General features: G+C 29.1%; 3 protein-coding genes across 4 annotated transcripts; 2 read left to right on the top strand and 1 right to left on the bottom strand.

The window, feature by feature from the left end:
• Window positions 1–103: 103 nt before the first annotated feature.
• Window positions 104–1,349, top strand: LOC141533681 (uncharacterized). Its single transcript, XM_074252692.1, has 4 exons — window positions 104–378; window positions 501–722; window positions 800–1,009; window positions 1,066–1,349. The coding sequence occupies exons 1-4, from the start codon at window positions 225–227 to the stop codon at window positions 1,206–1,208; spliced, it is 729 nt and encodes a 242-aa protein (XP_074108793.1). The 5' UTR covers window positions 104–224; the 3' UTR covers window positions 1,209–1,349.
• On the top strand, window positions 1,258–13,219 carry LOC141533696 (crustacean hyperglycemic hormone-like). Of its 2 annotated transcripts, XM_074252722.1 has the most exons (4): window positions 1,258–1,275; window positions 12,354–12,455; window positions 12,530–12,742; window positions 13,008–13,219. In XM_074252722.1, the coding sequence occupies exons 2-4, from the start codon at window positions 12,451–12,453 to the stop codon at window positions 13,123–13,125; spliced, it is 336 nt and encodes a 111-aa protein (XP_074108823.1). In that variant the 5' UTR covers window positions 1,258–1,275; window positions 12,354–12,450; the 3' UTR covers window positions 13,126–13,219. The 2 variants fall into 2 exon arrangements, with proteins under 2 accessions (XP_074108823.1, XP_074108816.1); XM_074252715.1 differs by lacking the exon at window positions 1,258–1,275 and having other exon boundaries at window positions 11,644–12,455.
• Window positions 2,147–8,876, bottom strand: Ltl (leucine-rich repeat-containing larval translucida). Its single transcript, XM_074252625.1, has 8 exons — window positions 7,638–8,876; window positions 5,982–6,150; window positions 5,313–5,446; window positions 4,517–4,778; window positions 4,032–4,304; window positions 3,699–3,944; window positions 3,424–3,625; window positions 2,147–3,192 (listed from the first exon to the last, which is right to left on the bottom strand). The coding sequence occupies exons 1-8, from the start codon at window positions 8,135–8,137 to the stop codon at window positions 2,960–2,962; spliced, it is 2,019 nt and encodes a 672-aa protein (XP_074108726.1). The 5' UTR covers window positions 8,138–8,876; the 3' UTR covers window positions 2,147–2,959.
• Window positions 13,220–13,547: the final 328 nt, after the last annotated feature.

Raw genomic sequence — 13,547 nt, 5'->3', positions numbered from 1 at the left:
AATATTCCCGCGCTAGGCGCGCTGCGGTCGGTTTCTATTTCTAGTTCTAGCGAAAAAAAAGTAACTGGACTAGAGATATTTTTGTCGTTAAAATTGACACATTCAAAAAAAAATACGTTAGTTTTTTTGTGTTTATGATTTATATTTATGTTTTCGGCTTTTGCTAAACGTTATTAAAATAATAAATTTTATACTCGGTTTATTTAATAAATTAATTAATAAAAATGGAATCAAACGAGTTTGAAATGACAGATATTGAAAGTATTCTTATGTCTCGTGAAAATGAGGACTTGATGTTTCAGAGGTTATCTGAAATGATGGTTGAATCTCGGACTAAAGCACAAACATTAATAACTCAGTATGTCAATAAACAAAAAGGTAAATTTAATATAAAATTAATATGAAAATTTTTAGAGACATTTTTTTTATTGTAATTAATTTGTTAAAAAAATTTTTTTTTTTTTTAAACAAATTATTTATGTTGCAAAATTTATTTCCAGCAATAAAAAACAAAATAAAAACAAACCATGAAACTATCAATCAACTCCAGCACCAGAGTAAAGACCTAGAGCGCCAATTGCAGGAATGGGACCTCGAGCAAAAAGTTTTCCAGAAAAAAATTAACAATAACAATAAATCAATTGATCAGCTGAAAGAAGAAATCGCGCTTGAGAAAAATAAAAAAGAAGAACTGACACTTGAATTAATTGATTTAGAAACTGGTAAATTATTTTTTTATAATTTCAACTTCCATTTAATTGTTATAATTCTAATGGATAATTTTTTTTTTTTAATTTAGATCTTGAAATATTAAAAAATGAAAAAATAAAAAATTATGAGGCTCTAAAAAAAGCTATTTGGATGTATAAAGAGAAATTAAATGTACATTTCACGGTTGAAATTCTCGAGGATCATGATCGTGTGAAGATAACTTATTTCCAGAAGGAAAATCCCAAAAAGGATTATTATTATATTCAGCTAGTTAATTATAAGAATATTGTCTGGAAAGGTAATTTTATTTTTATTAATTTGTTTAATTGTTATTGTATTAATATAATTTTTTAGTTGAGTCAATAGTACCGGAGCTAGACAACAAACACTTGGAGTATCTGAACTTGGATTTCACCAAGGATTACGAGACCGAGGATATAAAAAAATTAGTTCCAAAATTACGTCATCTGTTTGTGGAGCATTACTTGAATCCCTGAGTAGTTATTACTCTCCAATTATTACTTAACTGATTTATTAGCAAGATCTTTCGTGTACAAGGCCACTGTAAGTAATAAATAAAAAAAGTATTTTTTTCTTGATAAAAATAAAAATAAAGTTAAGGTTTATTATTAATGAAAGTAGCATTTTTTAGTGTATATATTTTTATCCGCAGTTTAGTATAATTAATTTAATATAATCTATTATTAAATAGAAAAAATCAATTGGTTTGTTTTAAATTGATGCCGTCATCTGTAAATTGAATTTGTCTCAATTGAAAATCAATTAGTAATTGCATTTATCTAGTTTTTTCTGGTTAGTTTTAAGTCGTAATAATTTTTATGATTTTCTTTAAGATTATCTGTTATTAAGAGAATAAGAAAAATTTTGTTTCCGGGATAGTCGTATGATAAAATCGATTAAAAAAGTACAGTGGAATTTAACTAAGCAAAACTTTAATTATTTATGCTAGTTTTATTTTATTCTTAAATCAGAAAAATTATTTATGGTTTAATGTTATAAAAAAACATATATTATTGTATCTATATATATATATATATATATATATATATATATATATATATATATATATATATATATATATATATATATATGGATGTTAATATATGCGTCAATAAGAATAGTCGATTGGCAAAAGTCAAATGATAGGTCAATGAGTCGCCCACATCGAATTAGTCATTTGTAAATGCCACGAGTAAGTAGTACAATTTAACAAATTTTATTCACTTTATTGACCCCTGTATATAATATTAATAATAATAATCGTTTAAATAACAATAATAACGATAAGTTTAATTATATTAGAAGTTAAATTAATAGTAAATTAAATTCAAAGTATTTACCGATAAAAAACCGTAAATAACTTAATAATAATTGTTGTTTATTGAATTTTTATTTTATTATAACAATTTGTAAGTCAAAAAATATTATATTTATTTAAATTTTCATTACAATTATATTAATAATAATAATAATTGATAAAATAATATACTGATTGATTATAAACTAAATTAATGAATAAATTTAAAATCTATATAATAGTTATATTAATAATCAGCTCATACTTTTAAATGGATTTATATTTATTAAAATGGCAGCTAATTTAAAATGTTTGGTCTCGTAGTTAAAGAACAATATTAATGAAAACTATTTACAATGCATACAATGCCTACAATTAAATGATGATAATAATTAATTAATTAATTTATTTATTTATTTATTTATTAGTTTAAGTTAATCTAGAGTCTCAAGTCTTAAGACAATTTAATTACGTGGTTTTAACAATAATATATTACTATTTATGATCAACGATATTAATCTCAATAGTCATTGTTAATAAACCTTATTTAAACTAAAGCAAATAATTAGTTTATTAAATATTTATTATTAATAATAATTAATAAATTCTAAATATTAGTAATACGAATTTATCCGCGGGTTCTCAAAAATATTACGAATTATTTTTATTCAAAAAAACAAACTCAATTTAATCTAATCATTTTTCAGTGACTCAGTTGTGAAAAAAAAAATTTTTAAATCTTTAATCTATTTTTTATCACGGGACACTTATTATCTGTTAACCTTTTAGTTTGTTTAGCTGTTATTTTCAATATTATTATCATTATTATTAATATCAATATTAACATTATTATTATTATTATTATTATTATTATTATTATTATTATTATTATTATTATTATTATTATTATTATAAATTGTTTACAACTAATTATTGCTCGAGTGTCGCAGCAAATGAAATATTAGCGGAGGTATCGGCAACGGCGATCGCCGGGGCGTAAAATAAATCTGAGGAGGGCTGGATCGGTACAAAAGACGTCGCCTCGGTAACGGGGGTTTCCACTGTAGTGGGACATTGCTTGGCCGTTCCGTACACCTTTGCGTAGTTTACCTCCAGTGCGACCGTCAGGTCCACTAATGCTGCGTCGCACAGCACCGGGTTGTCTAATGAAACAGAGTAACAGATTTATTACACATGACTAACAAATTGTCAACATACAATCCCAGACTAAACAAAGTAGCAAGCTAATTAATCTACGGTGTCGTCTAATCTCTTGCAAACAATGTCTAAAGTTTATTTTTTTTTTTTTTTTTTTTTTTTTTTTTTTTTTTTACTATTTACTACATTCCATACGGTTATTATGAAATTGATAAATAAATAAATAAATAGGTTACCTTGGAGATATATTCGTAGAATATCAGGAACACCGTGGACTGTACAACGCGTATTTGCGACCAATTCCGCGGTTAACGACCGAATAGCGTTCATTGTTAGGTCCGCGGAGCAGAGAATTGGAAAACCACGGAAGTCTCGGTCTGATAAAGTTACTAGTCTGTTATGTGACGCTATTAATTCTTCAAGGGCTGGCAATCTTGCCTGAAAATTAAATTATTTTTTAAATAAATTATTTAAAATTTTATTTTAAATAAATTATAAAATTACAACTTACTTCAGAAATATCGTCAAGAGTTGTAAGTTTATTGTGTGACAAATCTAAATTACGTAAATTTTCAAGCCCACGGAATTTTTGTGAGCCAATAGTAGGACCTAAAGCATTATGACTTAAATTTAATCTTTGCAATTCTCGCATTCCGACAAACAATGAATCTTCCAAAGTTTGAAGTTTGTTATTTTGTAAGCGAAGCTCTTGAATACTCGCGCCAGGTATTTCTTCTCCGTCTTCGTCAACCAAGTTCTGTAATAAATATAAATATAAATATTTCATTAAAATAATTATATTTATTAATTAGAAGAAGAAAAAAAATTGTTAAAAGTGACTTACTTCAATAGGACCCCGATAAACGCGCGCGATTTGGTTGCTGGAGAGATCAATAAGACGGAGTTCCTTGAGCCCGCGAAGCGAGACAAAGGAGAATTCGGTGAGCTCATTGTGCGTCAAATTGAGACTCTTGAGAGACCTGAGGGGCCAAAGAGCGCTTTTACTGCCGTTTCCGTCCCCGTTGCCGTTAGTGTCGCCTCCGAGGGACTTTAGGGAATTGTGACCCAGTTCAAGGTCCTCAAGGAGCTCGGCCTCGACAAAGTCCTCAGCCGTGAGCTGTAAGATTAAGATTGAGGCGAAATTAGTGGTGTAATTTGTTATTTAAGAAACCGGACGTCGATCTTTATAATAATGTCGTGGGTAATTGGTTGAAATGAATATTTAAAATATGAATAATTTATTTAATAATATAATTAAATAATAAATTACTTGAGGAATTTATTTAGGTATCCTAATTTCGGAGGAAATATTACTGACTTAGTTCTTACTTCTTGTAGCTCGTTGTAAGATAGCTCCAAGTATTTAAGGTTTGACGCTTTTTGAAGCGTACCATCTAGGCTACGTATTTTGTTGTGTTGAAGGAATAACATTTCTAGCCGATGTAGTTGACGAAATTCCGGCGGTAGATGAGTCAATTTATTTTCCATGGCGTGTAACATGCGTAAGTTATGGCCTGACGTGGGTAATTCCCCGTCGAGAGACGTTAGCTCGTTGGAATTTATAAACAACCATTCCAATTGATTTAGATCACTGAAAAAAAAAAAAAAAAAAAAAAAAATAGATTGGGAATGATTATTAAAGTTATTTATATTTTTGTTTTTACGGAATTCACTGCTCTAGATTTATTTGGAATTTTTATTAATTCTAAAAATACGCGGATATATGTTACTATATTTATTTTAGGAAAATATCATACTGATGATTCAGGAGAAGATAAATGATTAATTGTTTCTTAAATGACGTACGTCGCTGACAATTATTTTATTAAAATTTTTATTTGATTAACATTTCTTCCGGTTTTATTTATTTACAAGGTCACTATTATTTTCCTAAATTATTATTATCAATATTATTGGTCAATTTTACCGTATTTAAAAATAATTTTCAAAATTTTGTATTTTCTAATTTTATATCAATATTCTGTTTAAAATTTCAAAGATATAAAAAAATTGACAAAGATCTTTTTTAATAATGAAATTAAATAAATTATTGTTTTTAGAAAAAAAAAAAAAAATGTATTGTGATAAATATTTAAAATAATTTTTTTTTTAATATAAAACTTACCAAAGTGTACGATTTAATGTACGTAAATGATTTCTTCCAACATGTAATTTATTTATTCTGGGTGGTAACGATCCAGGTATCATTTCAGTTATTGGATTACCAGCTAACAATAATTGCTGCAATGACGGGTTGTACTGTAAACGAAAATGAAAACTGAGTTACCAGTAAACTTGATATATAAATAAATATCTTAAGTAACAAACTAAATAAATAAATGCAGCGTGATTGAGAAAAATTGTAAACACGCCGATAAAAAAAAAAAAAAAAAAAAAATAAAATAAAATAAAATAATGAATATAAGATAATTCTATTGAGCACATGGCTGTAGCGTGATGATGTTTGGTCACGTGTAAAAATAATTACAAACAACTACATTCATCATTAGCTTTCATTAAATAAAACCACTTGCTCATTGACATACTCGGATTGTTATTTTATTTACGGATAATGTAATAGCTTCAGACATTTATTTATTTTTTTATAATAATAATAATAATAATAATATTAACTTTTATTTTGTAGGAAAGAAAAATATGTTTATCAATTTTTCTCAGTCTGAGATTACTCTATCGTAAACAAATAAAGAGCTTGCTTATTTATTTAGTTAGAGGTATATATACTGCTAAATAAAATAATGATATTAAATTTATAATAATAATATTTATATACCTTGAAGTCATTGACATCGATCCGAGTTATCCGATTCCTACTGAGATCTAGTGTTATCAGCAGAGGTAAGTGCGACAATATATGTCGTGGTATCGATGGGATTTCATTGTCTGCTAAATTTAAATACATTGTTCTACTTAAACCAGCAAATACTTCTCCGTCTATATTACTGAAAATTAATTTTATAAATTTTATTACTAAAAAAATTTTTTCAAATTAATTAAAAACAAAATCATTTTTTTAATTAAAAAATTATCGATAAATTTTTGCACACCTCAAAAATTACTTTCAATTTAATTAATTAGATCATTAAATTTTTATAAGCCATTGAAAGAAAGTTTCAACTAAAAATAAAAGAAATTACATTTACTCGATAATTAAAATCGCCTAATCGATAATCGACACCCACGTGAAATTAATAAAAACCAAAAATAAACTTTAATACTTAAAAACTATTAAATTTAATTTAATTTAATTTAAAAAAAAATGAATCTCCGATAAGCAACAATTTAAGCAATCTAAAGCCGTCATTATCGAGAGGGGTTATTAATAATTAATTACAAAGTTAATAAAATATTATAATATACCAGGTCGATGCAATTTATTATTCAATTACTCAGAGTGATAAACGGAAAGGATACACACGAGCACAGACGATTAAATATTTCACATTGCTCCTCTCCGCCAAGGAGGTCAATACAACTCCGGAGTTATCTCGTATTTATTTATTTACTTATTAAAACTCGCATCTCGGATGATGCGAGCGATGATCATACGAATTATTTATTCTTCTCTAACCAACGCAATGTCATAATGTTCACCTCGAGGAAAAGTTGACAATAAACTGGTATCGAGAATGAATCACCGATTACCTTAAAAATAATAAAATAGTAGGAGTAAAAATAATTTTGTTTCGACACTTCTGGCGCCTTTGTTGTTATCTCCCTCATGAATTCCCACTTGTGAGAAATTATCGATCAATCTCAACTCGGTGTGGCATTAAAAGCTATCACGGGTCACCCGCCATGTGCATTTCGTCGTTTTTTAGCTTCTTATTTTATTTATTACATTGGTATTTGTTATTCCGCCTGTTTTCTGTAAAACAACTTTATCGGATCGCGTGACAAGTAGTTACGCTCTGATTTGGTCAGACAATAGTAAACCCACGTGCTCACCCTTTTATTATTTTATCGATTCAATAATTAAACTTCTCGAGAACTATTATATTCACCACGTTCTTCTTCTTCTCTTCTGCTTCTTCTTGTCCAACAACTGTTGACCCGGGTCGTGGAATTTTTCAAACCCGATTACGACGCGATAGTACACTTTTTTTTTTATTTTTAGTTTTAGTTTAAAGACACACTCAGTCCACAGAAAAAAATTCATTTTACCACGTGCTTTAAGAAGTATGCTAAAATTTTATATAAATTTAAATGTGTTTTTTTATTTTTTTTATTATTTAAATAATCATAAAATATTCCTTTTTTTTTTTTTTTTTTTTTTTATTTAAAAAATTGTAAAATTAATTTTTTTTTCTTTTTAAACGTCAAAATAAATTTTTTTTTTTTTTTTTAATGTTTTTGAAAGAGAAAAATTCAATAATTAATTTTTTCAAGCGATTAAAACGAAAAAAAAAAAAAAAATAAGAAAAAGTACCTCAGGTGATCATAGTTGAGCTCGAGCCTCGAAATAGACATCTGTAGTTCCTTGAAGTCGTGCCTGGAGATATCCTTGAGCTGTGAGTGTGATATTTTGAGTACAATCTGCTGGCCGGGGGTGAATTTGCCGCGTAGGGCGTCCGCGACCTGTCCAAAGGACTCCATTTTTTCACACATAACCGAGATTTTCTCCCCATACTTGGGAGGCTTAGCAGCACCACTACCACCAGAACCAGAATTAGAATTAGAGTCACCACCACCACCGCCCCCTCCCCCTCCCCCATCGCCCGCGGTGCGAGTGGAAAGACTGGTTAAAACAGCAACACCTTGGGGGACGATCGTCGGGGCCTCGGAGACACTGCTGGAGGATGTAACGATCCCCGTCGGGGGTGAATACTTTTCCTGTCTACAAGTGCAGGGACTTATTTCGCGCCTGACCGCACAATGAAGACTCGCGCTCGCTGCGAGACCGAGCAGTGTGTATAGTAGTCCCGACATTGTGTTGCGATTGACCAGCAGCCAGGAACGCGCCGACTCTTCTAATCACCATCCAAATACCCCACTCGGCAATCCGATCCGGGACAGACCATGCGCGTACTAAGATTCTTACTCTTGCTCTTCCTTCTTATTCTTAGTCTTAATCTTAATCTTCGACTCGGATCTATTCCTCCTCTTCCTCCTCCTAATTATTATTATTTCTTACGACAATATTTATTTGTCCCACTCCTCTACTTGCTCACTTTTACGCTCAATTACTTTAACCCTCACTTGTCAAAAAAAAAAAAAATATCTTTTTTTTTTCTTCTCTTTTTTTAAAATTTTTTTGGACCCAATAGAGCGAACAATGCAACGGCGACAACACTCGGACTTGGACTGCCGACTGAGTTGACTTAATACATTAACTTGAATAAGTAACAACCACGAGAAACGTCCTTCGTAACTCCCCCCTCAACTACGGCTCATAATCAATTACTCCTCCCTCTTCGCTCTTTAATATCGTGCTAGTACATCTACACTATTTTAAAAGACCCAATAGCTATTCTAATAGTCTGATAGTTACTTTTATCGCTTAACAATGATCTCCTCGAAATGTCAGTTACAGTTTACACAAAGTCGATCTTGCTAATCTTATTAATATTTATCTACATATAAGTTGTCAAGATTTCACTTTTATAAACCCTTACTTTCTGTCACAGATGTTACACTTTACTGGCTTACATTTTATTCATATTGACTTTTATTAATTTTTATTATTTTATGCTTGAAAAAAATATTTAAAATTTTTTTCAATAATTAATATTGTCTTATTTAAAATTCTATATTTAATAAATAAGAATAATTACTTGAAATTTTGTTGTAAAAAAAAATTATTTAAGAATTTAAAAAAAAAAAGTAAAAGTAGATGTTAACACAACAAAATTCACAGTAACTATCGAATCTGAGCGAGTCTTACCGGGTATTTTATAGCCAGTGTAACGTCCCCCTACGCAGACTCACCATTTAATGACGGATATTTTAGATAAATGACACATTCATAACTCGCGAGCAATATTAATTAGCTTATAAATCGGGCGAGTCAATGTTAAGCGAAACCTAAAAAAAAAAAAAAAAAAAAAAAAAAAGCTAAAAAATAAAAAGTAGAATCTCTTTAGGTGAATTGACTCGTACATGCAGCCAGCAATAATCGTAAGCGTAATTGTAATTGGCGTATGTGGGAGTTTTTAGAGTTTGAGTAATCCGCGAGGGTGCTGTAGCTAAAGTACGGCTTCGGGTTAATCGCATTAATTGTAATCCGATTGTATTTTTATTTATTTAGATAGAGATATATATATATATATATATATATTACAAAGGAGAGTTCTACTGTAGAGTTGAATAATTTAAATATAAAACGAGATGTGCAAGATCACGTCAGCAGCGACACATTCCAGGGACGTTTGTCGTGTCGTCCACCTTTCGACTGACAAGAAGTCATTAAATTTTATTCAATTCATTTTCATTTTTATTTTTTTTTAAAACTCGGTTTAGTTTTTTAAAATTCCGGACATAACAGAATCTCCGAATCAGGAGACAGACTGAGAATCTCGGAAACTCGGACTCGAAATAAATAATCTCTGGTTTTTTTGACTTTTTTGGTCCGAGCGCGGGCCTCTCTCCTCTCGAGCCCACGTGACGCTGGCTCTCTTTGTCAAAACAAAAACAAATGTCAGAGATAAATAAGAATTAGGGGACAAGTAACTAAATAAATAGAAAGAAAAAAAAAAAAAAAAAGATAAACTAAAAAAAAATAACTCATGTGCTCAGCTCAAGTTGAGAGTGTGCTGCATTCCTCGGTACAGAGACTCGTTGCGGCATTCCAGGGACGCCCGATGGTTCGTCCACCTCAACGAGGAAGATCAGCGTATTATTATCACTTTTTTCGGTCAATAAACATTTATTTTTTGCAAATTTATTTTTTTTGAAAAATTTATTAATTAATATAATCCCGTAAAAAAAAATGAATTAAATTTTTTAAATAAATAAAAATTTTTTTGCTTGATGAAAAAAAATACCTAGATTTTTTTTACCACATACACGTAAAGAATAAAACTGTCAGGTAGAGTTTTGTATGCAGGAAGTGAGTCAGTCTCCTGGTGAGAATCGGCTGGCGCCTGTGGCAGGATAGAAGCTGTTGCGATTTATTACAACAAAACCGGAGTCCGGAGTTGATAATAATTGAAAATAAAAATGTTAAATAAGTAAGAGGCTAGCAAGTAGCTCTTAGAGGCGCCAGGGATTATTCGAAATCGTAATAAAAAGGTTACGATGTAGATAATATGTATAGAAGAAAAGAAGATAAATAAATAAATTAGCTGGATGCTGGATCAGATGGAGTCACGGAGATATTAATAATAACATATCTGTCTCGATTAATACTCCTCGAAGATTTAGTTTTTCCATTAATAACACAGACAGATAGAGGAACGCCACAGAGGAGGATTGTCGGTCGGCTGAGTGGTAATAAATATTTGAATACAAATATTTAAATAGTCGGCTGGAGATGCGGGCTCGTGGCTCCCAACTTATCCAATGAGGGTTGTCTTAATTTCATTATTTTTATACTGTTAAACATAAATAATCTACATAATACATTTTTTATTAGTAAGTTATCGTTAGTTGAGATTTTTTGCTAAGCTGGGAGGAGGAGGGTGGGCGCGTGTCAAAGCGGGTACCGTCTACGTTCGTTACGCGTGATCGTCCGCGAGGCGCCCAGTAATAAGTATAACTGAAGTACACTTTACATTAATAGTAGTGTGCGTTGGCGCCAGGCTGCATTCTCCCATTTACATTTACATTTGTCGTCTTAAACATTTTATGTTAACATTAATTCACCAATACTCACCAACACACACACACACACACACACACACACACACACACACACACACACACACACACACACACACACACACACATATATATATATATATATATATATATATATATATATATATATATATATATATATATATATATATATATATATATATATATATATATATATATATATATATATATATATATATATATATATATATATATATATATATATATATATATATATATATATATATATATATGTCTCTTCAAATTTATCTCGGTACTTTGTAATAAATTTAAATGCTCAATTTTACTTACCGATTTTACTCAATGCATTCTTTTTTATTTATTATATTATTTTTTTTTTTAATATAAATAATTTATTAATTTTTTTATACACAGAAAAAAAAATTTTCTTGAATCTTTATATTTTTGCTACCCTAATATACGCTTTTATTAAATATTTCTTGATTTAAGTCTTTTTATTCAAGACAATTACATTCTTCAAAATTATATTCTAATATATAATAAATTATTTTTCATAAAAATATTTTTTTTCAGTATTGAATTTAATTTTTTCTAAAAAATTTTTAATTTATTTTTTTGTTAAATTTTTTATATTTTGAAGGGAAGAAACTAAAAAAATAAAATTCACGGAAATTTAACTTTATCAAAGTTTAAAAATCCTTAAAAAAAAAAAAAAAAAAAATTAAACACCCATAAAAACAAAAACAGTTTAATTAAATGTAGTACAAACTATTGGCGCCATAAAGTCCCGGGCTACATTATCTATACCTCGGTATCTTCTCCACTGTTAGTTCAGACATCGAGGGTTAATATATAAAAAAAAAATCTCTAACTCGACAAACAAAACGTTTTGTCAAAAAAAAGCTTGTCCGTGTCTAGTCCGTAAGTATACTAAAAAAACACAAGTTTAGATGTAGATAACAATTTCTCGATTAGTTTGAATGGGCCGTGACTAAAAATATACTTGAGTTTCTATTTATAAATTTAGTAACTCCCGTATATTACAACGAATTCCCGCTGGCAATTAGACATTGAGTACGGAGTCAATAATTTAAGTTAGTAAAGTGGCCTTGTGTACGTTGACTGCACTAAAGGCATTTCTTCAGGTCGATTCTATAAAATTTGATGGGACTGTACTGGGGATACCTGTTTGGAAGGACTGCTGAGGATTATCTGAAGTCAGAAGGACTTCTGCTCGTTTAATTACCTTGTTTTATAAATACCCGGATTTATTTATAGAAGTTAAAAATAACAAATGTGTAAACTTTAAATAAACATACCTTAAATTATCAAACCGGCATTTTAACGATTATCATAATAACAATAGTAATCAAACGAGTTTGTTCTCTGGAGAGGGAATCCTTCGCCAGGAGGAACATGACGTTTAAAGTCTTTTCTGTAAAATCTTTCAACCTCCGGTCGCTATGCAGTGAGTATTCTACCTTTTTCGGCTCAAACTTTCCCTAATCGCACGCTGTCATTCTTCACTTTGTTTTCTTCTAGGAAAATATTCGAAAAGATGATCCAGTTGGTGATTATTATTTGGGTCGCAGTATCCAGCTGTCGGGCTGCAGACAACGATCAACTATCCCAGTGGTCGTTCGAAGAAATCGGCTGCGAAGGCTTTTACGACAAAAAAATGTTCGAGAGTCTAGATAATGTCTGTCAAGAGTGCCATGCGCTGTACCAAGAAGCTATCGTTTATAATACTTGCAGGTAATTTTTTTCGTTTTTGATTTATGATGTTAAATATATCTTCCACTCACTTCTTTGTAATTTAATTATTGTTATTTATAATTATTTAATTATTATTATCGTATGTAATTATTTAATTAATATTTATTATTATTATTTAGGTTGTCGATTTTTTTTAAATATTTCAAGAAGAAATTTTAAAAAATTCCCGCTTTTAATTTTTTATTAAAATTTTTATAATTTATTTATATTAATATTTAATATTTTTTATTTAAATTTATTACAGACAAAGTTGCTTCACATCAGAATATTTCCGGGATTGTTTGGAAACATTGACTTCCCACACAAAAAACGAAATAAGTGCGTTTAAAATTATGATTAAACGACTGCAAGGTTTTGAATAATTATTCTATTTATTATTAATTAATTATAATCCTGTAATTATCAATAAATACGCATGGAAAATTTGTTTTCATTAAAATTGTAATTGTGAAGAAATATTTTTTTTTTTTTCAATTCCCACTTTGGCGACTGGTTTGATTGATGAATTAACAATTAAAATTAATATCGAGGTAATTATTATTACAAAATAATATAAAAAAAATTTTCATTTGTAAAAAACTTGATTAAATTTTTTTTTAATATTTTTTAGTTCTAATTTAATAATTAAAAAAAAAATCAAAGAGTTAAAAATGTCGGCTAACTTAATTTTTATTTTAAAATTAGAAATTTATTAATCATAGTTATATATTTAGCATGACTAATTAAATAATTATTTATTTTCTTCAAAGTACTTGCCGTTTTATTGGTCATAAAATTGAATGTA

This window comes from Cotesia typhae, unplaced genomic scaffold (assembly GCF_013202065.1).
Source record: "Cotesia typhae breed Kobodo isofemale line unplaced genomic scaffold, CoteBio_Ctyphae contig_123, whole genome shotgun sequence".
NCBI lineage: Eukaryota > Metazoa > Arthropoda > Insecta > Hymenoptera > Braconidae > Cotesia > Cotesia typhae.
Note: the sequence above shows the minus strand (reverse complement) of the source record. Positions and strands in the feature narration are given on the sequence as shown.